The sequence below is a fragment of the Rhyacophila brunnea genome, unplaced genomic scaffold, assembly GCF_057557595.1.
Source record: "Rhyacophila brunnea isolate RB1 unplaced genomic scaffold, BYU_Rbru_1.0 scaffold_22, whole genome shotgun sequence".
Classification (NCBI taxonomy): domain Eukaryota; kingdom Metazoa; phylum Arthropoda; class Insecta; order Trichoptera; family Rhyacophilidae; genus Rhyacophila; species Rhyacophila brunnea.
Window position 1 is genome coordinate 17,283,198 of NW_028232882.1, and position 27,936 is coordinate 17,311,133.

The 27,936-nt window shown below is 34.1% G+C and overlaps 1 protein-coding gene across 1 annotated transcript in view; it reads left to right on the plus strand.

Annotated features, from left to right (window-relative positions):
* Positions 1–5,276, plus strand: part of LOC147070113 (uncharacterized) — a 239,868-nt gene extending 234,592 nt beyond the window's left edge. Inside the window, exon 2 of the mRNA XM_085950052.1 lies at positions 4,088–5,276. Coding sequence (XP_085806178.1) covers positions 4,088–4,091 — 4 coding nt within the window. The 3' untranslated portion in view covers positions 4,092–5,276. The remainder of the gene's footprint in view (positions 1–4,087) is intronic.
* The last annotated feature ends 22,660 nt before the right edge of the window (positions 5,277–27,936 follow it).

Below are 27,936 nucleotides of genomic sequence, written 5' to 3' on the forward strand. Positions count from 1 at the left end.
TCGTGGAGCAATGCAGACATTAATGTTCCAATTTTATTAAATTAAATAACATTAATTTTATAGGCATACTTTTGGGTCATTCGGCATTTTATATAAAATAATATATACGATATGATTATATTTATAATTTACTTACCTACCCATTTTCTTCTGTCGATTTAAGCACTTGGGTTACTACAATCTTTTACACCTCAGAGCTCTCTATTCGTTCTAATGGAGTTGATAACTTTATCAACTTTTTGAGTCTTATCTCAAACCTATTGTTAGTTTTGATAATTAAATTCGTTCAATATTCTGAAATCTAACAAATACTAAATTAATACGTGAACACCTCTTCTAAATTAGTTTTCGAAACTGTCTAGACTGGCGCTGTATTCAAAGTTTTTTGACAGTAAGTTGCCTATTTAATTTTCCTAAGTATCATTTAAAAGAGAATATTGACAGTTTTGTGAGTTTATAATTGAATATTTGCGGTTGGGAAAATTTTACTTATTGATTATTACTTATACATTTACGTCAATAAATCAGAACCAGACTTTTTCGGTGACATTATTTTTTTTTAAAAATGACTACTTAACAAATTATTTCAATTTACTCCAATTCTTGCCAAAGTGATGGCAAGAGCCTCCTGGGGGGCGCCATAAATAGTCGAAGGGTGAAAATAATACAAATCTATTCCTGGAAGTAGTTTAAAATTATGTACTTAACAATAATTATAAGGCTATATCAGGGAACTCAGAAATAATGGAAACTGAAATACCTAACGGGTAAGGCAACCGATCTCGAGTAAGGAAGAATCAGGGATAAACTTAAACACGTCATACATCTAATACTGACAACTGCTCTCGGTTTATGCATTTACGCTCATTTGATATTGGTGTATTACACACACTATTGCTCTGCATAATGCGTGTTTCATTTTCGTAGGACACTCGCTCATTCAAAACCCTGCGTCAAAATTTACTGTATTGATATATTTATATCAGAATTCTATTTATTATCTGTTCTGTGACCACACATTATAGACGTGCAATAGTGTGTGATGTTACAACCTTCAAATACATCAATATTGAATATAATACACATATAATAATATTTCTGAGTTCCCTGACTTATACTAACACACAACGTGACACAACGCAGTTAACCGATTTTCCAACAGCATGTGCCATACATATTATGTGTGTTTCAGTGGTCAACCCTTCTGCTTGTACAATAACAAACATCGCATTTTTAAATAGAGTTTTTTCTGAAATTGAATTTTCAATGGAAGTATCATTTTAGGCTCACTTTATAGATGTGCACTGATTAAATGTATGTTCCAAAAGGGGGTGAGAGTATGGGAAACACCTGTACGTCAGTCTGCAGACTATTCACATTCATTTTGCTGAAAATTAGTTCAACAGTACTGATAGGTACTAATTTTTTACATCAATTATCTTATTTGTCATGTCCGATAATTGATTCTTTTGAGTCTAGTCATAACATAAACCCGAAATGTAAAACAATAAAGCAATAAGAACATTACAATTAAGCTTGAACAATGCCTCAAATTGCAGGTTTTGCTATAAATTTTACAGAACTGTTTTTTAATTGAATACACTCTGCCTTATTTATACTAATAATATGCCCAGCGCATTATATATAATATAACCTATGAGAAATGAGCAAAAACCTTTCACTATATTATATTACATCTAGATTACCTATCAATGGTTTGAATGCCTATATTTTTAAAGATTGAAGTGGGTGGACAAAACGAGTAGAATATGAATATTTTGAGAGGACATTATTATGGCAGTGGACAGTCTTTCTGGTTGATACAAATACGATAAAATGTTTATGGCGAAATTTCACCACTGTCATTAGGCAGTATTTAAGAGCAAATAATTTACATTATAACAGTAACATTCGTAAAACAATGCGCGAAGACATTAACAGTGTAGCGACCATTTCTAAACATTGTGGTTATGCGGCGTCTCTCTCCAACCTTAACTCCGTACCATTAACGCTGTCTCCCTTAGCCAAGGAAACCGATTAAAGCTTCGGTTGCCGATTTTGCCTGATGTTTTGCGGACCATTAACAACTTGCGCGTTTCGGTTTATCTTGCATCTCGTTCGCACTAATGACGTAACACGGCTTGGCGAACTGTTTTGAAGAGGTTGTGAATTCGGGAACCGCGATATAAATGGGGTCGTTAGATTTTATTAGAGAATACATAACATCACTTCGGTACCTTGGTATATTATTTAACACATGAGTATACTGCATCTGCTCTGGTGCAATTGATTTTTTATGACTAAACCAATTTTATCGTATTTCGATAAGAAGGCTTCCAGGAATTTATCTTTATACCATTATCATTTCTTCTCTCCTGCGCCAGCCCAATTCCTCCTTCTCTTTCTAACAGACTTATCTTATTGATAAACATTGTTGACATATTTTCAATTTCATTTATTTTTTCAATTTATTTATTTATTTTACATATTGTGGACATTACAAATTATAAGTTTAAGACGTTCATTTAGAAACAAAGAAATATTATTAAAACAGTTTTATGTACAGTATTAATGTGTAAATACAAAAAATATTAAGTATATAGGTACAAGGAAGTACACCGGATGAGTTAAGCAGACCCTATTTTAAGAATTTAAAAAACAACGTCCACCTAAATTCACCCTCACGTAAGTGGAATATATCAATATCCGAAGCGATTTCATTAAACATGGTTATTGCCCTCCCAATTGGCATTACTAATGGCAGGTTAGTCCTGCACCGTGGGAGAACAAACAACGGATGCCCTCGATTCCTAAGGTAATTATCAGAGACACACGAGCCAACACCACCAAGAATGGCAGAGTTCACATTTACGCCGCGTATAAGTCTGAAAAAATATGTAGCTAGATAAAGATCCCTTCTAAATTTTAAGCTACAGTATGTAAGCATCCCTAAGAGAAAATCAGTCGGATAGAGCCACGGATCATATCCATACAGCCGAAAGTAAAGGAGTCTTAATATCAATGTCTCTTATCTTAATAATCTTAATGTCTTAAATATCAATACTTATATTTTATAAAACTCACATTGTTGCAAATTAAACCCTCTCATCTATGAAGTTGTCTCATTAACGGCAATAATAATCTATGATTTACGTTTAAATTAGGTAAGTACTATAGTATGTTTTTTATTTATAAAATAGATACACTTCCGGTTTTAGTATTTATTCAGAGTTCACAGAGATTAATCAACAATGACAAAGAATACTTAAACGGTACACGAAAACAGATTAGGTAACAAGATAAGATGACTCGCTCGACCAAATAACCAGATGATCTTGCCAAAGAATTAGTTCAGTTCAGGTAGGTATCACATTTGACAACTAGAAACTACACTTATCACTAGAAACGAATCTCGATAGTGTAAGGTGCTTAATTTCAAAATAGAGGCCCAGATGATCAAAAGGGTCAGAGCTAATCAGACTAAGCTGTCTGGCTGTAAGAATGTGAGAGATAAAAATTACAGAGTTAACATAGAGTTAAATCCTAATCCATCTACATAGCGCTTGCGGCGTCCAGTCAATGGGCAGCGCCATCCATGGGTCTCTTTTCGAAGTCACGCCGCTACAGTACTTAAACCCACGATGTCCTACTTGGGTAACGTAAGTCATGGTTTAACTAGGCGAATACCGAACAACCATTTTTGATAAACAAATGCTCCGCTTATAGTGATTTTTTATAACATGTCACTTACCGAAACGAATCTTCTATTTCTTTTTCACAATGAGTGCATCTATAAATAATAAAATACTATAGGTGCTTTCAAATAATATAGTATACTCTGTTTTACTTCGATAAATGTTATGTCGAATAATCCGTAGAGGGAAAGCGACAATGATGTACGTATTTGCTAAGTGACAAGCTATGTTGTGGGTACTTATAGGAGCAAACATGATTACATGACTGATGATTAATAAATAACAGATTCAACTTACCGTCGTTTTATTTTCAAACTATCCATTATCTTTCTAAGATTTTAAAAAATATTGTTTGACCAATCATATTAATGCATTGTTTTCTTTTGTTACAGGTAAGCAACGGCTGTTTTAAACCGTATAAAATCCTGAAAAATTGATGCTAAATAATCAATGTATGTAAGTATGTACATATTTATCTTCCTAATAAAAAATAACTCCTTTTAAAAAAGCTTCTTCGTATTAGCTATCAGCTTTTAGTGAAACTTAATAGTATGCAGCAATGCTGAACATATAAAGTCTTCACTGGGGTTACCTGCCTTGTCATCGGTTATTATTTAGTATTTCTGTAACCAGTTTAAAAAAAATTCAGATATCTATCAATAAGGTGCAAATGTTTATGGTCTCGATATAATTTTAGGACTAGTAAAAAATAGACCATAGTACAGTGGTAAATCAATACTTTTTCTGTATCGTATTCTTTTGAATTAATTACAAATAATTTAAAACATCTGAATTGCATCGAATACTCGATATTATGGTCGCTCCTTAAGCAGGCCGTGACGTGTAACCACAGAACTACCAACATTACGAACCCACCGGCCCCACGTTGGGCGCCAAAAATTGACACCATTAGGGCGGTCCTTAAAGCGAGGTTATGTTTTCCCGGAAAGCGCGCGAATTGAACGCTCGTTGGGGTAATGTCTCACTCGCTCTTTTTATATGGCGCTTTATTTTCGGGAATCGCATTTCTCGTCATTAAGACTTGTACATAATACGAAATCCTTGCAATTTGAAGATTAAACCACATTCAAATGGCTGTTTTCATTTTATGTGTACCTGTGTTTTATTGCTAGCAGTTAGAAATAAATTGCGATTCCGTTACCTATTCAAATGAAAACAGTATCCACAAAAAGGAAATATTAAGCGTTTATTTTATTAAAATTATAGCTGTAAGTTGACATAAACTACAAGAATAATTACTTCGTTAAATCACTTAAAAGCAGTGTTGCCAACTGTCATTGATATTTAAAAAAAAAAGTTAAACTAATATAAAAAATATATCTTCAATATAAATTTATTCTTTTTAACACTACAGCAGGCCCGAGGCCCAATGGCAGTAGTGTAGAGAGACAGTAGTGCAGTGGTAAAAGTGAAATGATCACAAAAGACCAAGATGTATACCACCTAAATATATTGTGACCTCACGGAAATCGAACAAGGAGCCTCCGGGTGGAGAGCCTACTGCCTTACGCACTAGATCGCGAGGGCCGATTAGGCCAACAAAATTAGTTTGTTGGCTGGAAAATGAAAAAAAAAACAATTGTAATAGACTTTATTATTTCGCAGCTAATAAATATTTACAACTAAAAATGTATGCAAATACCGTATCACTTGAATCTCGTTTGTTACATTTATTTAATTCTTGTTTGCTACCATTGTTATTATTATAAGTTATAAGGTACAAAATACAGTTACGCTATACTTATGCGTTTTTCACAAGGTACATAAATATTAAAAAAATGTTTGATCTGGCAAAAAACACAGAGTTGACAACGCTGCACATGAAACCTCCTGCAATATTGCTACTTATAAAACATAATAATATGATGAATAAGTGAAATTCCATTGATTCTTACGAATGTTAACGGCGTACAGAGGTTTCGTACATTAGGTTAGAAATAGTATTTTTTTTTGTAACAATTCACAGAATATACTAAATTTTTGTCGGTTTTTAATACTACAATCAGGATACGAGACCCAATTAGGTATAGTCTTAGACTATAGAAAAATATAGATAGAGCTATTGCAAGTGTTTGTCCTTCAAAACATGACGAACTTTTTCACGCACTTGCCTCGCCCCCTTCACGCTTCATCCGCGACCCTTTCCAGGGTTATTCGAAAATATGTGTGACAGTGTGCGTGTCGTAGTGTTGCCAGATATCGAATATTTATTCCAATGTTATAATTTTACAAGCGATGTTTTTATAAATTATATTATGGCAACACTGGCGTGTTGGCTATGCACTTGGTAAAACATTACTCACTAAAATCGGCTCATGCGGAGGGCTTGGGTATACTAGTGAAACACATCACAAAAACGTTTTCTATTCTGGACGATCCAAAGTTTCTTTTCAGTTGGTTTAGCCTATCATCCTCAAATCCTTTTTGGCGAAGCTCTGCCATTTCAGTTTCAGCCGTATATGTCTTCTTTCGCCATTAAGTGATGTATACATAGCCCGCCCTGCTTAAAACTCCTCACTCCTGCGACATTCAAAGTACACACATAGCCGATCCAGCGGAGCTGCATTTTCATATGCGACGTTGAATTGTTGATTAACACAGATCTAAAACATTGAAATACCATTCAATTGATTCAACGAATGCAAGTTTGTATTACTTATCATTGCATCATTAAAATTCATTTAAAAATAATTACAAGATAAAAATAACTTTTTATATAACACATTTTTAAATTTTCTCTTGAATGATATAAACTTAACAATTCTATGTATTAATAAATACTTTTTTTGTACTTGAGTCCTGGGAGTAACGCACGTATATATTAATAATTTAGTTGCTAGGACCCCAGACCTTCTTCTTTCTTCTTTAGCCATATCCGCCCCTTAGCTGGAGCATATGGACACCACGCGGCGCCTCCAAGAATCCCTGTCGCTCGCCAGTCTTCTTGCTTCATTCCAGGTCAAACCAGCATCCCGTAGCTCCGCCGTATACACTATGTAGATTGTATTTAGCGGCCTTCCAGGTCGCCGGAATCCGGTCGGCTTGAAGAACAGGCAAGACAGGTTAAACTTCTCTTCTGGCATCCGCACCACGTGGCCGAGCCAGGTCCAACGTCGCCTCTTCACTTTCAGCGTGATGAGAGGCTGCTGGGTGCGTTCTCTTATCTCCTCGTTGCTCCTAAAGTCATACCACCCGCACACCCAGTATTCGTCGCAAACATCTGTTTTCGAAACTCAGTATACGGTTGCTCTGAGCCTTCGTAAGGTGCCATGATTCGCTACCGTAAAGCAGCACTGTCAGAATGCAAGCGTCGAATAGGCGGCATTTCTTCCGAAATAACTTTTCATACAAAACAGAATTAATTGAAAATGAATTCAATTCTACTTAAAAATGGCTAAAAGTATTAAAATAATGCATTGGCACCGTGTTCTGATATATTCTCAAAGTTTCAAATGTCTAGCTAGTAGGGAAGTTAGTTAAAAATTGATTGCAAGATTTGTACTGGATAAACAACCACCGGACAAACAAGAATACGAGCTAAGAAAAACGTGGTAATAAAATATTTCGTAGCTATTTATAGAAAACAAAAATGTAAGTATATAATTCGATATTTTTTACGTATGTATATGGAATCGAGCTTCAGTTATGCCTGCACAATATCTAGAGGCCATTTTCTGCTTGCAGCTAATATGTGGGCATATAATAATTTATATGCTTCTTTTTTACATCAGAAATAAACTAATATTATAGATCTATGATTTTGAAAAATGACCCCGAACTTTCTCAATATCCATTTATTTCTCGTTTATTTCGATTAGTGTTAAATAAAAAAAAATCTCAAAATAAACCAATGGATTAAAAGGCAGACGTGAATACACGATGACGAAACAGCAATGGGTCAGACATACCGCTCGGCGAGTGAACAACCACTGGATAATTGTATTTATATCGCGGTGGATGGCGATTTATATTGTACATGAATTATTATTGAATTTTTATTAAACATGGGTAACGCAATGTTAATTCGATTTTTAAGTAACTAAGTATGTATTATTTTTGAGCCCCAGAGTGAGGGAGAGAGATCACCCGTCTCATTCTAAAAGTTTTATACTTGATAATGGTGTTACAACCGAAATAGTTATTAACTTAAAAATACATCCTACAGAGTTTAATATTATGATTTATATTATCATTTTGTACATATGGTCAGTTTTCTATTTGTAAGGCTCTAAGGAGACTGCTTGTCCAGAATAATAATATGATAATATGTACAGTGCTCCGGAGTAAATCCTTAAATCACCGCTCCTCCCCCAGGAATGAAAAGCTATTTTAGTGAATAAAATATTATTACTTGTTTTTCTTCGTGAAGATGAGGGTCAAAGGATTGTCCCATATTCTCTCGCCATTCTACGTCACGCAAGGCGTCTGTCAGTGGAAGTAGTGTAACCGTAGCTATAGCTGCAGGCCAGATCTTCATCGCTATAAGTGGTGAGTATCTGGTTATGGGGAATGTTCCTGGACAAGTTCGTGGCAAGGGGGGTCCGCGGTTGTAGTGACGAGAAGCGTAGTAGGTGGGGTAAATGCGAAAGTCAGTGGCAACTGCTACATTTTGTGAACTGCTCCCCCTCCCGCCGCCTTAAAAGTCAATAATAAATTATAATATATAGTTTTTTTTCGAAAGGGACCCCCTTTTTGGTTTTTTTTATTTCTTAGTAGATGGCACATATCGTATTGGTGACACATTAGTGATTAACCACAATAAGGTAAATGTGAGTTACGTGCCTCTGTAAGATAGATTACAAACCGTGGCATAATATTATAATTTAATAAATACCTACATACAACCTTCAGACTTTACGATGGTAGATGGATGATCCACGTAAATCGTAAATTATTGTGGTTAATGACAGAATCACTTTTAGGCATGATAGAATACATTATAATGTTACATTTTAGTGTCGTTATTAACGTATAACATTATGCTTTACTGTTATAAATTATTCTTGATCCGGCAAAGGTCACGACCATTTTAATCTTCCATGAGAACTGTGAGTAGACTAACAGTGGTATTTATTTAAACCAAAAAATGTAATCTTTTCAATTATAATGTTTATTTTTGTTTAAATCTGTTACCAAACGTACTATTTTGTAAATTTACTCTTCGGTGCCTCTCCGGAGGACAAGCCAGCCTGCTTAACCCATTGGAGACTGAGTGAATTTTTCATGATCACTTAAAAAGGCACACTGATTATTAAAATGAATATAATTCATTTAATTCAAATAAATCCTTTAAATATTCATAGGTATTGATTTTTCGGTACTGTTCGGTTATACGGAATACAGCGGAAAACGCATTTTGAAAATAGCCGATTAACTGGATTATTTGTTAGTTTGGGTTAGTTTACGTTAGGTTTGGTTATGTTAACCTAACTAATAATCCAGTTTATCGGCTATTTTCAAAATGCGTTTTCCGCTGTATTCCGTATAACCGAACAGTACCGATTTTTCTTATTATTTATTTATATTTTAAATTAATTTTGTGTATCAGTGGAATCTAGAAAACATATTGTCAAATGTAGGTATTTTTGATTTTTGCCTTTTTCATAAAAAAATGACAAAAAATGGTAAAAAGTCTGTTATAGAAGTTAATGATAAAATAAAGATAATATACTAAAACTGGAGCTAACTATAATACTTATCACGATATGTAGAATATGGATAATTTTGCATAATCTATAATCGACCTCCGTCCCATAACTATGTTTCTGTGTGCGCGCCTGATCATAAAAATCACTAAATAACCTATGTATAACATAATATGTCACACATAAATATAACATAATAGTTCGTAAACCGTGCTATATTAATGCTTGTTTACTACATACAAGGAAAATGTATCGACAGGTGTCAGACAATTCAAATTTAATGCGATGTAATATTAATCTGGCAGTTTCCTATTATTTAGTACCTTACATCACTGCTAACGATGTTTTATCATTGCTATAATAATAGGAACTGAAAGATCAAGGCTTGACGGGAAAGGAGTTAAAACTGTTCAAAGCCTTGACGGTGAATGATAAATAATAGCTTCACAACATGGAAATAAATATCTCACGATAAGTAATAATTGTACACAAAAAAAAAATGATAAGAAACTTGGATGTTATATTTTCACTTTTGGTTTGGCAAAAAATGAAAGTAATCATTAATTAATCTATGTTTGAATATTGACATGCAGTTTGGGTTGATTGATTGATTGATTTTAACCATGCCTAAAATCAAACTTTGTATTTCATAAAACAATTAGGCACAGCTTGTTTTCAATCAATTATTATTGAGGTCGCGCTATAGTGACTTGCTTGAAATCGGCTAAAATCTCATCGCTTTGGGCCCTTATTACGTAAAGCACATTAAATTTGTAGATAATAGTCATTATCATCAGATGACTCTGAATCTCCACGCTGATTCCATTCGTCTCTGTCGTGTATGTAAAACTTTAATATTTCTTAGATCTAGCGCCCTTTCATTTAAAGCTATACCTCAGTTGAGGCATGGTCTAAAAAGATCGTGGCTAGGCGATGCCCGGATTGCGGGTCGCGGGTGCAAATGACGCATGCCGAACGATATATAATTTGTCATATAAATCCAACATGCGTCCATTTCATGTTCTATTTATTATCAGTCCCGTGCGGCTCCGTCTCGGGACGGAATGAATACTTAAAATCACTTTTTTCAGACACGTTTAAAGCGTCATAGAAAGCGGCCGTGCATATCCACGGCTGTGCATATATGACGGGTGGTGGTGGGCACTTTAACGTGTTCTATTAGTAACAATAATAATATATTCATTGACATGTTTTCTTTTTCAAGTAAATGGGTAACGTTTTTAGTCATCTTTACACGATTTAAGAATTAATACCCCCGTCGCCATCACGAAACAAATTGACGTGTTCCCAGCTCGACGTTCTCTCTGCGAATGCCAGCGAGTCCAAAATTTCGTCGCGCCTATAGTTGAAAATTATTTGCCGTTTCACTGATGTATCGTCTTAACGTTTTTTGGTGCTACAGAATGACTAGATTTCTCCATATATTATATTGTCTCTTCTTCACACTCTACGACCTGTCCATTTCCATTTAATGTATTTCGCAAACTCTATTACAGCGCCCGGCACCCTATGCCACGGATGCCACTAGGTGGCACGCGAAATGATTTTTGGTGGCACCCCTCGAAAATTACGATTTATTAAAATGTTCGTTAGTTTAAAAACTGTACCGTAATATTATGTAATGAATAATGATACACTGGTCGCCGTTTCACGAGCTGATGATTACGGACACTAATTGAGTCGCACAGATTTCATTCTATGAAAAAAGTAGCATTGGCTCTTTTAAGTGTTTTCGGTACAACGTACTAAGTACTGTGAGCAAACATTCTCAATTTTGAAATATATTATAAACCCGTATCGAAATCGTTTAACTGAAGAAAATTCGGAAATGTGCATAAAATTAAAAACTTCAAACTATGAAGCAAATGTTGAGGTGTTAGCTTCCAAAATTGAACCACAAGGGAGTCACTAATGTTTAAGTATTGTAATTTTTATTATGTTTTTATGCAGCGTGTATTATTATAGTCAAATAAAATTGTCTTACAATAATTGATTTACTAGTTTTATTTCAGTGGCACACTGAGTGTCCAGTACTTTGGATTACCTGTTTTGTGCTGCTCTACTAGGTAGATCGCATACCTTCGTTTTTTTCACTTATCCAATTATTTTTCTTATTATCCTTACATGTCATGCCTAGCATTCACCTTTCTATACCACAATGTACGATTCTTAATAGGTATGTATAATAATAGTATTGAGATCAAATTACTATCTAAATAAAACACTTAAACATACGTAATAAAACCCACGAAATACAAGGAATAAGACAGAAGAAATAGATGGGTAATTAAATTAGAAATACAATCATATCTTATAATTTATATAAAATTCTGGTAGGTGTCCGTAAATATCAAGTCGTATCATAATAATGACAGCGTTATTATCAGAAATTTGGTACCAATCAGTATCAAATTAATATCATTATTTAATCTAATAAAATTGGTCAAATACTCCGAAAAAAAAAGATCTTGGTGCTATACGGCCGTCTCTTTCCGATACAACAGCTCACGGCGAACTGCATACGTACGATTTACAATATGTAACCGCAATGGTTACTTTCAAAGATATTATTTCGGATCTGCAAACAATTTCATGAAATACTCATCCATCTATAGATCTTTGTTATTGCAGAGACATTGTAATTCTTCACTTGTTAGTTAGGGCTTAGTTTCGTTTATGTCGAACAAAGAATTTAATTTAAACGTCACTTTCATCTTTGCTACGCTTATTTTGTAAGTGTACTATTCTACTTGTGTCGGTAATAAATAAACAATAGGTATTTTAGTAGATTTAACTAACAGATTGACCTATTATTCCTATAACAAATATAATATCTTATTTTTACTCCAAAGTCCGATTGTTCTTTTCAATAATTATTGAACTACACACAACAGGTATTGTCGGATAACATAACAAAAAAATATAGTGGGTATATTGGTTTCGGACTATTTGAAACGAAAGCGGTGATCGTGTTTTTCTTTTATATCTATGATATCCTCATTATATTGGAAAACCTCTTTTGATTTGGATGAAAACCATTTCATATAGATAATAGATACTTACCTACTACCACTACTACTGGCGAAAGACATAAATAGCGCACACTAAACTTTATCAGTCATACTTATTTGTTATCATTGAATCAAGAATATAATTTGCAGATAGTACTGGTTAGTTTTTAAAATTCAATTAACCTTGCTGAAACCAAACCATTGTTTATATGTGCTATGGTCGATGTGTCAAAAATATTTTACACTTTTTCAGTCATACTTCTTTGTTTTCGTTAAATTAAGATTAAGTACCTAGGTATTAGATATTTTAAATCCATTAAGCCCTGCCTAACCAAACCATAATCGATAAAAAATATTCTTATATCTATAAAATATCTAAAATGATTTATGGCATAATTTTAGATATTTTGTCGATAAACGAATGACTTGTGACTATTATCTACTATGGCTTCGATTGGGCAGGGCTAATTGAATTGAATTTTAAAACTAAAAAACACATCTTCACATCGTAGTCTAATTTCTTTCGAAGTTTAAAATAAAATTGCTCTCCTAAACAATTTAGAAAAATTTTAGAAATTTTCAACATTTCGGGAAATCCCGGATCTCGAGAATCTTTTCTCGGGATTCGGGATTTCTTTATTATCAAATATTAATTTTAGAAAAAAACGATAGTGTGCGATCGTGTAATTTTAGTTCTATAAATAGATAGACGATTACGTCTTTAACGTCTTTAGCGTTATTAACGGTTAAAAACGAACTAAATGTAGGTACACATATGAAAAAACTGGACAGAAAACACAAAACGTTCAAAGACTGATCGGGGCATTTAACACAATAATTAAGCCAACGTCGACGCAAAATGAGCGCATTTTTTAAACATCAAGGAATTTTGTGTCTCAAAAGCGTACGCGATTGTCAGACGCAGCCATTGACAGTCTGTCTTTTTTGAAATTGTATTTTAATAAGTAATGTTTTGAAGAATTCTTGTTTTCCTGCTTCTATTATTGTTTGAATCATATTTTTTTGGATTTTGTCTGATTTTACACGGATTTTTTTAGTTTTTTTTTCTCGATATCTCGGGAATTCTCGAGAATTCTTTTCTAAAAATACTGAATCTCGAGAATTCAAAATTTCATTATTTCGGGAAATCCCGTATCTCGAGATTGAGATTTTCTCGGAAAATACCCAACTCTACATGCACCTACTTGCTTACCTACCTCTGAATCATTAAAAATTCTTTGTAAATATATAGGTACGATATGATTGATATTCCAATTTACTTACGAACCTATTTTCATCTGTCGTTCCATTATATTCCGTCGATTTTTATTAAGTACGTATTTTGTGCACACATGAATTTGACCTCAATGATATCCGATCATCTGTTTTCGATACAATATCTCACGGTGAACTACGGACTGCGGACATATAATTTTCCAGACACGAGGTTCGCTATTCAGATGAAAAGGTAGGTAGAAATTTCGTTACAACCATATTATATAATTTGGTTAGCAAATCGGTTAAGGTGAAGTCGATAGTTATTTTTAAGCTTTTATAACACTACCTTCACATAAGTTTATATTTTCAAATAGTTCCCGAATCACCCACTGCGAAATTTGATATATCGTCATTGTTTGGGTATATGTTTTCTCCAGCGTTTTCTACAAAATAAAAGCGATTGTTATCTGGACCCCCGTAGCTAAAATGGCGGACAGAATAAACGCGGCGATAAGTTTCCTCTGCTTGTTTATTTATTATCCGCCCTGCATTTTCGCAAGAAACTAGTGAAGGGGGTTGTTGATAGTGGGGTGCAGAATTACGATAGTGCATAAAACGCATCGCGATCAATAATTTAAGTGCGTATCTTGCCGGTCTTATTCGCATGATTAGGTACGGGCTGAAATAGTTTGGGAATACGCGGAATTGCGAGTTGTGGGGTATACGCAGAAAGAAGCCAGGGTGCTGAGAAAGGACAAGCCTTGGCTTTACCGTAGGGCTATATATAGCTCAGAGGCCAAAGCCTGAAAAAATAAATTGAATAGGAAATTCGGAAAAAATGGAACAGCCTTTGTAACCCTATAAATGAGGATTTAGACTTATAGATTGGTTTAGTTAGTAAACGGATATTTTTCAATATTATCAATCAATTTTAATTGAAAAATTCACAATTAATATAGGGGAGCGTGGGGTAATGGGAGCTTGCGGGTAATGGGAGCGACTGCAAAACAGGTACCATCTAACACTAAAATGACTCGGAAATAACCAAAACATCTTCGTCAATCGTCGGCTAAGCCCGTCGATCGCTTTCGGCTGCTTAGTAGCACGTGCACGCGCGTGGCGAGTGGAAGTGTGTTTTGGGCTAGATGCTTATATCAATTTACAATACATAAACATCAACGTAAGTACGTAAAATTTTACTTATTTTATCACATTTTGTGTCCATTGTATAGCCAGATACATGTATTTTTATTTAGTAGTTTCAGAATAAAGGTTTAAAATGGTTTGGTTACGTTATTTATCAACCTTCAAAGTGGTTGACATTCGGGTAATTGGAGCCTTGGTGGCTCCCATTACCCCTATATAAATTTCACACCTCTTTTACTAGTAGACAAGATTTTAATTGTTCCAAATGCCCAGAAATAGAAAGCTGACGACTTTCAAGGCTGGTTGGACGGTGACTTCGTTGGAAAATGCCCTCCGAAACCAGAAAGATTATATTTGTGTTTTTTGCGTAGTTCCATAACATGACGTGTTGATTCTTTTGATATTTTTAGTACTAGAGCATATTTTTGTTGAATTACATTAGTAAATATTTCACATTTTATTGTACCTATGTCTGTTATAATGTGTATAAGTGTTTGTAAGCATATTAAAATATGAATCTCCCATTACATATTTGGTAAATTTTTGGCTCTCATTACCCTACATGTGGGGTAATTGGAGCCAAATGTGTTTTTTTGGGAAAACGTTTTTTGTTGTACCTTAGTTATAGAATTTTTGAGTGGAAATTGCAGTAATATTATTACTATGTAACCAAAGGACTCATTTCAAGTCTTAATAATAAACGATTAGAACATGTTGTTACTTTTTTTCAACAATGTCCTAAGTAGGCTCCAATTCCCCCTTGCTCCCCTACTATGTACATAATTTTCTAAACGTTAGAATCAATTTAAAAAATCTAAGTTACCTAGTTGTACCCAAAAAAAGTAAGTACCTACGTACTATAAAATTCTCACAATTAGATACAGTTCTTTAGTTGTGGGAAAATCCCGAGAAAATAAAATAATAGAACTTATCCAGGAAAATTATTATTTATTAAGACTTTAACAACTTTCTCGTTAAATCTAAATTCTACACCAATGAGATAAAGCTGAAGTTTTTTTGCCATATTCTCTGCAAATTATTATTAATTATTATATTAATTTATTAATTGTCAATTTAGATAATATTATATTTATTTATTTCGTGGAAATACTTTCTTTTCACGAACATAATATCGTGGCGTTACTGCCAAAAGTTCGTAAGCCTAGAAATCATGTTATGGAGTAAATAATTACATTTTGAAAAACCAGGCATGCTGCTAATTTATTTGTTCTTTATGTGCATACCTACGTATTTATATACAGACACATAATCCGTCGTTAACTCTAAATATCGATATTATAGGCAGCAACCCCATGATATAAAAGTAAACCTATCTTTTTCCTACGTATATTTCTTACAAAATGAGCTTTTTCAATTTTTGGATCAAAAGATCGAGCTGACTCATAAAATTCGGTATCTCTGAAATGAAAATTATATTACCAGTCCTGGGTCTAGATCTTTTTGATGGTCATATGCTGCGTTAGCTGTAATCTATGTAAACTTACAAGTGTGCTAAATATATACTGTTGCTATATTATTATGATTCTACTTAAAGTTCCTTCACGTGTTTTACTATCAAATGTATTGAACGCGATAGTACCTACTGCAAAAAGCACAGAAAATACTACCATAACGGTAAATCCACAAAAGCTATCGTCTTACGAGCTTTCCCAATGACGGCGACGGCGACGACGCTCTTGTTGGTATAACCAGGAAATGGGTGCCAATTGAGATGATATAGGTGTTGCAGTTATGGTTAACATTTTAGTATTAGTTACGTTAACTGCTAAAAATCTCAACAGCATTTAAAATAAAGTATATCGTCACTGTTCTGGCAGAAGACACTAATTCGAAAAAATGACATATTGAGTTAGTTATACCAAAATGTTCCTTATTTCATACTTTACCGTCTGGAAACCTTCTTAATAAATAAACAGTCTTTATTTTAAAGTCATCCTTTTTACGATTACTTAATAAACTCACATGATAGACAATTTCAAACATCTTAACAACTTCAAAGTCAAATTACTCAAAACTAGTATTCTCCAGTTAGTGTGTTCTGCCAGAACAGAGACGATATTGAGTTTAGGGTATACTTAAAATAATATACAGTGGGTAAACAAGATAAGAAATGACATGATATTATAAAAAGTCCGCATAGTAAAACACTGAAAACTTTAGTAGTTTTGTCAAATGATGCAAGCTGAAAAATACTGTTTTGTACAATAATAATCATCCAGACGTAAGACGAATATTTTGGCCATAGAGGTATTAATTAAACAGAGCGGTAAGGAATCGGCTTTCTCATACAACCGAATGAAGCAGGCCAACAATAACTGACAACTTACGAGAAATAGCGACGCGATACAAAAAATTCAAGGCATCACGGAGGATTTACTTTGGTCACTATAACGTACCCATATAATATAATGTTAAGGTGGAAATTTTGCCGCAACTTGATTACCAGCCCGCCTCACCATACTTTTTCACCATAATAGCCATACTTTCACATAACCTGCCGCCCCTAGATTTTGGCTGAAGAATCTAAGGATATGGTTACACAAGAGCTGGACAGAGTGTTGTTTCGGTCAACGGTCTCAAATATGGTGATGGTTTTGATGATTCCTTACCTTAATGGCGAAATGTCCATGTACAGAAAAGAATAAATAGTTACGGAGAATTAACATAAATCTTCAAAGTCCTTTGACACAATGTGGCAGACCGATGTCGAAAGCGTCAATATTTACAAATTTACATGAATCAAATGTCACAGGATTTTAGACCCAAAAATGATTTTACTACCACAATGTTTTCCTGGGATAATATATATTGATTTTTCCATTTTTGGTACTATTGCTATCGCTATTGAATTACAATTACATTATGTATTATGTCTATCATTGGCGAAGGGTGACTTTTGGAAAGAGGTAGGCTGTGGATATCAAACTTACTTACTTATGAGAAATAAGAAGATAATTCGATATTACTACTAAGGCACAACTATAAGACACTAATGATAATGACACTAATTCGATGAAATTTCAATAGCTCACTGACGACATAAAATTGAGCGATGAGTTTATTTTTTTTTATTTTCCTAAATAGGTACACATCATGAATCATTACTTAGGTACATTTAATTATCTTACAACGTTTTTATTAGGTCGTATTCTTGTTTGTCCGGTGGTTGTTTTTCCAGTACAAATCTTGCAATCGATTTTTAACTAACTTCCCGACTAGCTAGACATTTGAAACTTTTAGACTATATCAGAACACGATGCCAATGCATTCTTTTAATACTTTTAGTCATCGTTAAGCAGAATTGAATTTCAGTTAATTCTGTTTTGTATGGAAAGTTATTTCAGAAAAATCCGTAAAAAGTAAATGACTATTATTGGTTGCTACGGGGTGGTCCTAGCAACTAAATTATTAATATATACGTGCGTTACTATGGAAATCAAAATGACATTTCAAAATTTAAAAACGTTGTAAGTATATGAAAAGTTCTTTTTATCTTGTAATTATTTATTTTTTAAAAAACAAACTATATTATTGAATGCTATAGAAATTATTTTGTAAGTTATCTAATTATTAATTATTTTGGACAAAACTGCAGGGAACTGATGGCCGTATAGTATTGAAACCAAATTCATCTCTAAACAACATAATATGTAGATACCTACAACTTACGTAATAAAAATCACCACACAATGGAGACAGAAAAAAAACGGTAGGTAAGTAAATTAGAAATACAATAATATCGTATAATTAATATAAATATAAAGTATCAAGTATCAAGTCGGTATCAAATTAATGTTCTTATTGAATCTAATAACATTGAAAGATTACTATCCTCAATTAAACTACGGTGAACTGGGCTACGACGAATGTTAATACAGTAAATTTACATGAAACTCCGTGTTGTTGCTTTATCGTCATATCGGCAGGGAGAAGTAATTAAGTGATGTCTTATCTGTGAGAGAAAAAGGTTGGTTGTCACTCGTTTAATGACATGGGGCAAGCGACAACTGGTGTAGCGAGCGAGCGAATACTGCGCTGCTAAATCGCCACAGGGGTGATAGGGAAGCTCCAGGGTGATAAATCCTGCACCCCTATGTGATGCATCGCCTCGGATAGGGGTGCAAAACTGCTTCGATGTTAACACCGGATACTACATATCGCGTTTGATTATAAATTGCAAGGCGATAGAAGTGGGTGCGCGATGTCGCGCATTCCTTTGTTATTTTTCCTTAAAGAAATAAAGTACCATTGACATGGAAATAGCGAAGATACGGAAGTCGGTCATTGTGTGTTTTTTTTTTATTTCAGTTAGATGTTGGTTGTAGTTGAAGACTTTTTTAGGTAAATTATTTTAATATTATCTACTTATCTAGTTTGTTTTAAATATCTGTATAATATTTAATAGAAACGCTTCGGTTCTTGTCTGTTTAGTCATTAGTGGAAGCCAGCGACAAAAAAAAAATGAAAACAGCAAATACACTGGATTATTTGTTATGTTAGGACGGTTAGGTTATCATTCTTGAATTATTCGTGAAATTTGCCAAAATCAGATATGAAAATTGCCGCTGTTCCCGCCTGACTTCCAATTAACAGACTTGTACCAACGTTTCTTTACTATCGAACCCGCAGCAACGATTTTATTTGACGCAGATGACGCTATCGATTCATTTCCTCGAAACCGTTCAAACCCATCATAGAAATCTGAAATAATACCAAAATCTTAAAGAGTTGCTACTTTCTCACAATTTGAAATTAAAATATTAACCAAAGTGTAACAAAATCCTTGCAACTAACATCAAGCTCAAGAGGGACTATTATTACAGTCAGTATAACCACTCAAACATATTCATACCAACTTGTACACAAAAAGTAATGTGATATTATTTTTTTCAATATTTATTGGATAGGAAATTTACTAGGTGCGTTGGTAGTTTGAATTAATGTTTTTTTTTATTGCTTATGGCTTCAAAATCAGTCAGAGCCTCTGGCATCCAAGTGCCTAAACCCACCACTGCGAAGCCGGGATATTGTAATATCTTCGGTGGCATTCATAAAATAATTAATTATCTCTGAATGATTGTACATTTTAACCACCTTTTTATTAATTATGTGGGTATTTTGTTTTATTTAGACGTGAATTTGATTTCAATACTGTACAGCCACCTATTTCTGATACAACAGTTCACGGTGAACTGTTATACGCCCGACTGCGTCGTACAAATTTCCGGATACGGATGTTGTTGTATGTAAAAGTTTAGTGGACAATCATAATTATAATAATATATTGACGAGGCTAAATAAGATTTCAGTTTGCAGTGCATATTTAATTTGTCTCTCGCTTTAAATGACCGCTCTACCAACTAGGCCACTGTGCGTGCTCTGCAATATTATATGGTATAGGTACGAGTATACGTAGAACACGTTAATCAAACACATTTATTGAATACATACCAATATTATTTTTAAAATCTAATTGTTGTAGGTTCTTGTTCATTTTAATCATTTGTTGTGGCCCAAAACTGGAATGTGCATAGTATAGTGCCTGAATAAAGGGCCCAACTAAAAGTTGGCCAGACTTGCGTAGCACTTCCCTTTATATATATACATATTATTATATTAAATGTATACATACCTACTGTCATTGTGGCGAAAAAGATAGTAGATAGTTTTAAATAACATATTTATTCATTTCATTGATCTAACCTTTGGGTGGTAGAACGATATTATAATGGTTTAACGTTTAAAATTAAAGTCTTTGTTTATTCTAATATCTTTATAGAATTAACAAAAACTTCGTTTCCAAATCATAAGTATTAACATAATTAACAACGGAAGTAGACCCATTCATTAATAAAACCGTTCTGTCATTGCTTAAATTAAACTTCCCAACTGACCCCAAATATTCGGCACCTCTTAAATTTCGTAAGCACCCCCCGGGGATGTCCACCGCGGCTTTCGTAAGCCACTGACCACCAGCGTTTAGAGGGGTGGAAAACTAGAGATATTTTCATGGTTATATACTTACTTAGGGCCAATAGTCATTAAGATAATATATTATTTGAGGGTACATATCGACCTGCAAGGGGATTGATTTTACACTAATGGACCTTTATTCTATATTATTTAAAATGGCTTTTTAGCTTCCTATTTTTAATCAAATCAATTTTTACTCAATATTCAACATAATATAATAAATTGCATGGGTGACCATTTCTAAAAAAACATTCATAATAATTAATTATTGTTTTTTTAATGCGGTGGGAGTGTGTAACAAAATCTAGGCTGTTTCACTGACTTTCGCACTTCTGAACTTTTCCGGGTACATTAATCATACCCAGACACTCCGCATGTTGAGTTGTGATTATAACTACAGGAGCTTACTTACGAGTAGAGTTGGGTATATCCCGAGAAAATCTCAATCTCGTGATTCGGGAATTCCCGAAATTATGAAATTTTGAATTCTCGAGATTCGGAATTTCTATAAAAGAATTCTCGAGAAATCGGAAGATTTCAAAAAAACTTGTAAAAATCCTAAAATCTGTAAAAACAGACAAATTTCAAAAAAAATTAAGTAATTTTTTTTATTTATGTAAGAAAACAAACAAAATAGAAGTAGGAAAACTAAAATAATTCAAAACATTACTTATTAAAATAGAATTTCAAAAAAAACAGACTGTCAATCGCTGCGTCTGACAATCGCGTACGCCTTTGAGACACAAAATTCCCTGATGTTGCAAAAATTGCGCTCATTTTGATTCGACGTTGGCTTAATTATGTTAAATGCCCCGATCAGTCCTTGAATTTTGTGTTTTCTGTCCACTTTTCGTAATAGAAAATCGTTTTTTCAATTAACATTTGATAATAAAGAAATCCCGAATCCCGAGAAATGATTCTCGAGATCCAGGATTTCCCGAAATGTTAAAAATTTCCATACTCGGGATTCGGGATGGATAATCCCGAAAATTTCTCGAGAATTCCCGTCGGGAAATTCCCGAAACCCACCTCTACTTACCGAGTCACTATGACCTGTCGTATCCATGTGCCTAACGGCCATAATTATTAATATCGTCAACATCCATTTGTATCGTCCGCGCTGACTTGTTATTAAGGTATTAAGACATACCGCGTCAGAATACGAAAAGCAAACGTTGGATCCCTCCAGATGGTTACACCAACGCATGATGCACATGGACCTTGCGTATCGTAGAATACCGAGAGGAATGGGAACAATCCGTTGAGACGACCCGTCATGAGGTATTAATTAAGAAGAAGTAATTTTCTATTCACCTAAATAATTATTTTTTTCGTTCCTGGGGGGGTCCGGACCCGCAACTTCCCTTGTATGTGCGCCTCCTTACGTAAGTAACAAATATTGTATTGACGCAAGAAAAGCTACATGTATCTAGAGGTGCAATTTTCTCATATATTATATCAACAGCTTTACCTGTCTGCACATAATTACCATAACATAACAATTAAATCTCTTGACCCGTGACGATGGCATGCGAATTTTAATTTTATTTTACGCGGACGAAAATCCTAACATGTTCCGGAACCTCACCTGTTATAATCATCCCAACGAGAGTTTATGGATATCCCACAATAATTTATTAGCTGAATGCAGAACTATTCTAATTCACATTTTTAGAAGGGAGTTCTTTGAAACAACCTACAACAATTATTTATTATTTATATAAATAAATGTATACATTTAGTAATAGAGTTTTGGGTTTCCACCGCGTGTACTTCCTTTCCTCGACTTTCGGGCTCTTTGCACCCAGATATCGTCGCTTAAGAAACAACACCGCGGAAGTCAATTAATTAAAATTTTCAGGGGCAAACAAAAACCGTCTCAAAAAATTGAAAATTGATACCTTTTAACTTATTTTGTTTGTGTTTAGTTAAAAAAATGTTTTTATACTGGATCAAATATTGTATTTTGCTGACGGTGCCGGAAGCCACGACGTTTTTAACCGTAACCTATCATCCCTATTAATAGTTTCAGGGTTTTCTATGGATTTTGATGGCCTCCTTTATTTACTAGTGAGAAATATCCCGTATTGCGACCCAGTATCTTGGTTTCTGGTATCGTATCTCTTAGCCACTTACTCAGATTCCTTTTGGAATTCTTAGAGCGGTGTTTGCATTCATACACCTACACTACACTTCATCATAACACATATCTCTTGATAATGGCCTCTTCAACGAGCCCGAAACGTCGAGGAAAGAAAGAAGAGGTACACGCTGTGGAAACCTAAGAATCTATTACGATAAAAAAACAACCGTGAAAGTCATTAAATGTATAGGTACCTACATCATAATTATTTTAGTAGAACTGTTGATGAAAAAAAATTGTACGGTGTTTCAAAGAACTCAATTCTAAAAAAAATCAATTGTTGCAATAGTTCTGCATTCAGCTGACGAATTATTAAAAAATAGGTAGATTAGGTAGTTATTAATACAAATATTTTTTTATTAATGGTGTTGGAGGTGTCATTGCAATTAATTAAAAGTGTATTCGAGCTATGTCTTGAAGAATATGTAAGGACATGAATTTGATCTCAATACCATACAGTTATTTACGATACAACAGCTCACGGTGAACCATGCTACGTCCAATTGCATAATAAATTATGTACAAATTTCCAGAGACAGTGGCGGGTAGTTAAGGCGCGTGGTTTAGAGAAAGTCATGTACGTTAAGACTATCGTTGGTGCTTGTATACAAGTGCTATTATTAGCGTTGTATACCGTTGGTTTTGCATATGATTATTACGCCAGATGCACGGCTGTTGTAATGAGATATTCTGATCATGCGCCGAGGACTCAAGACATGCCGCTTAACGGCTTGTGACATGTGGAAAGAAAGAAACAAATAAACCCAAGAAACAATGAAAAATAAATGTGGGAAAGAATGCATTTTATAGCGTTTTTTAAATGATAGGTATGTTACGTAGTGGAAAACATATTATCGCCGAGAACGCTGTGATCTTAGCTACACAACCAGGAAATAATCTAAAATAGTGGATTTTGCCCACCTCCCAAAGAGGTTTCTGTTCATCTCACCGAAAAACACGAAACATATCGTCACCTCAATACTACAACTAGATAACTTTGATTTGGTCATTGTTGGGAAAATTAAATTTAAACTTTACTTGATTAACATAAATCTAGGCTATAATTATTATTTAAAATAAAAATGGAAAATTGTGCTTGTCCAAATTGGGAACAATTAAATAATGTTCAATTAAATGAAAAAATATTGTAGATATTTAATTGTATTTATTTAATGCATTTATGGTTTTAAAGTTATCTAATATTTTCAAAAATTTCAAAACAAATTTAATACAGTTCCCATTAACTTGTGACTTACCTAGTTTTATCATTTCATAGAGAAGGAAATGTAGAATCATATTCAATAGCTATCTCAAAAACAGTGAGAATCAAGTTATCTTGTTGTAGTATTGAGGTGACGATATATATAATTTTGAAAACACTTGTATAACCAATAGAAAAAAACCTTTTTTGAAAAAATACGACACCCAGCAGGAATCAAACCTGCGTCTCTCGGGATTCGCGAACACGCACATTGACCACAATACTATATAACTAATTGCGACAAATTTTAGCTAATGGCTCTTACAATACTCAAAAATAAAAATAAATAGTTCACAAACATAATATATCCTTCCAAACCAATTCGCCCCGCACCACACTCGGTCTTCATCGACACTATTTATTAATTTTAGCATTTACTTGGTAGAATTCCATTTTACAAGAAATGAAAATATAAATAATATTAAATTCTACAGGTTTCTTTAAAAAAAAAAGGGGGGGGTTTTGTCGATAGCTATTTCGGTTGTAACTCCGTTATCAAGACTATTCAGATTTACCGTTTACCTTTGCTTAAATACTATACGTATAGATAGAGATAGTCTCTCGCTATCTAATAATGGCGTTACAACCGAAACAGCTATCGACAAAACCTTTTTTAAAAGACACTATTTATGTTTGGGTGTGAAGCATCAGCGGTTTTTTACACCTGAAAATGTCCCAGAACCAGATACCCAGGATTGAAATCGCCACGCACTCAAGTGTGGTCAAAGGTGAACAAAAGACTATTATACTACTACTACTATGCTGATACATGAAGAAATGGATTTTAAAAACTAACCAGCACCATCTGCAATTTATATTCTTAGTTTAATGAAAACAATTAAGCACGACTGACAAATTTTAGTATCCACTATTTATATTGGAACTTAGCAGCCTACCTTCATTCACCCTTCGCTACTAACCTAATATTTCATGTGCAAATAAAACCTTTCACATATTGTGATGGCATATATAAGGACATGAGCCCGTACGTATCGAATGGCCTGATTTAAGTTGGTAACATCATAAAGTCGGCAACACACTCGACTATCTGATAAATCTCTAAAAAATGTAACTGTTTCAAATTATGTAAATTCAGTCGAAGCACACTTCGGTGTATGGTGACCTCAGTTTTGGGTAAGATAGGAAAATACTGATGCTTCACATTCAGATGTAAGGTTCCGTGATTCGCCCGATTAAAACCGAGTGTGGCTGGGTGGGCCATAAACTATTTTAACAGTAAAAAACACCAATTTACCTTATCAAAAAAATTATTTCCAATAGTTGGTGACTCTTCCAGGAGAACAGAAACTTTGATCGTTGTTATGAATGTGAATACAATTTCTATGGCAGTTCAATTCATTAATAATTTCAATGAAATCTGTTTATTTTAATCAACGAGCTGATTGCCAATGAACCGACGTTCACTAATGAGTGAGCTGGGTTGCATTTAATTAGTTGCATAATGTACAATTATCGTGAGATTATTAATAATATAAATAAGTACGCGGGTAACCATTCGCAACAGTATGGAACACTGAACCGAATGTTAATTATTGATACGTACACGTATTATACCAGACAACGCGCGTGACCACGTCATACCAATAATAAATGGTTCGTATTGTATCATTCACGGTCTGCCGTATAGAAGTGAGAGAAAAAGAGAAGATATGAATCCCCGCGCTTTAAACTGAGGCATAGTGCTGCGCGGTAGGTACTTTGCAATGTATGATAACAGTTTAAATATGAGTGTACGTACATTCAATTTTAATATAAGATGATTTCATTGGGATTTTTAAGGAGAAGCGTTCACTATTCTTACTTGTTTTTCCATAACCATCGTACTTGAAAATTGTTTTCAAATTAACCATGAGGAAACCCGTATGACCACTTTATTCGTATTGCATCACTACAAATATACCGCAGGAGTGAGATATTATAGAGAAGATGTGAATCTTAACAAGCTGTAGACTCTTTGAACAGTAGAAGAATTGTTTGACAATGACGACTTGGAAATTGAGTATTTGTTTCTTCAAATAGGATAATGACAATGGTCGTGTGTGTCAGGTCATTGCCAGTTTTACCTACTTGAAGTTATTCCTGCCGTATTATACCATTACTTCGCAACTGATATCTTCTATATTAACTTCGTCTACTTCCCGTCATCTTTGATCGAATCTGTTTGATAGTAAAGTTGACAATCACAGCGATCTTCACCTTTGAGATCGCTGACTGGATCAACGAGATGCTCCCATGAAACCTGTCCTTGATTCTAAAGCCATGATATTCGCCTTCTACCAGAATCTATTTTTATTGGTGTTCTCCTCTGTATGTTAATAATTGATAACAAATGTTTTTTAATAATTTCGGTAGGTATGTAATAACAGGTGGCTAGATACGTGTTTTTTAGATCATTCAGAATTCCTCTGGTACTTAAATTTTCACTTTACTATAAATATATAAATTTGTGGCACTCCTTAGGTGTCTGTTGTATATTGTAATGTGTCTAATTTAGCCCTTTTAACTTTCGAGGCTTCGTCACTATTTTAAATGTTAAACTATTAATGCTAGATAGGTTTTCTTTCGTGTGCTTTTGTAGCCGCATTAAGTACATTTGATATTGTTCCTGGGATAACGGTAATAATTAAGAAAGCGGCGCCCTCTGCCTAACACAAGGTGGGCGTCATCCCTGGAAGCCTGCACCCGTCACCTGAAAGGCAGCGCCGCAGGTTATTTACGATTTTCCCGCCCACGCGGCGCCGTTTCCGGCTTTCCTGTTCAATTTTCCGGAAGTGCATTCAAGTTACAACAACGTGCGCCGGATTGGGAACGAGTAAATCTCTTTGACACTCTTTTGCGCGGGAATGAAAAACTTTGCAACACTTTGGTATCTTTGTATTCAACAAAGGGAAAATACCTTTCTCCACATTCCTACAAATTCGAAGTTTCAGCGGTTCTTATTTTCGACTCCTCGTGTGTTTAAAAATATACCGACAACTTACTATTAATGGGTGATAACAAACTATATTTGACACATCAACATTAACTCTCGACTTTGAAGTAATCGACTAACTTGTATTAATTAATCTCATATTATTCTAGAGGTAACATAATTTTGAAAAAACCTCAGAAACATACATTACAAAAAAATCCAAAGTTGGTCCAAGTGGGACTGTAACTCACGTCTTTCTCTTTCCGGGTGAGTGCTTTGGCTTCTAAGCAATCTTAAAACCTTGTGTAAAAAAAAGTGTTTTAAAAAAACTTCATATTATTCATAATATTCATTAATTACATAATATGATTATAATAGTACTTAACTATTCACTCTTTAAAGAGTCTCTGGTTTTCTTTTCATCATGTCCGATCCTACTATTATCATAATGGGCCTCCACAGAGTGGAGGTATATATTAACACATTTTTGTTTTTACGAGAAATGGGTGTTAGCCACTTGCTAAATCTATTAGGGCCATATTCTGACTCCAAACACAAATTGAAAAACAAAATGTGTATTTTCCAGACCCGTGATTCGAATCTGGGACCCACGACATCATGAGCCGACGCTTAAGCCGCTCGGCCATCGTGGGGTATATTATTATCTAACGTAATTACTGTTAAATTAAACTATTTTTTTATTCAACAAATAATTCACCAGATTTAATAATGTATCATTATTTTATATGTTATTATAAGTAGGACTATTCATATTAAAACTATTGGTAGTGCGTATCTACGTGTTGAGCATGGTTGATTTATGGGTAGGGCATCAAAATATCTTAAATT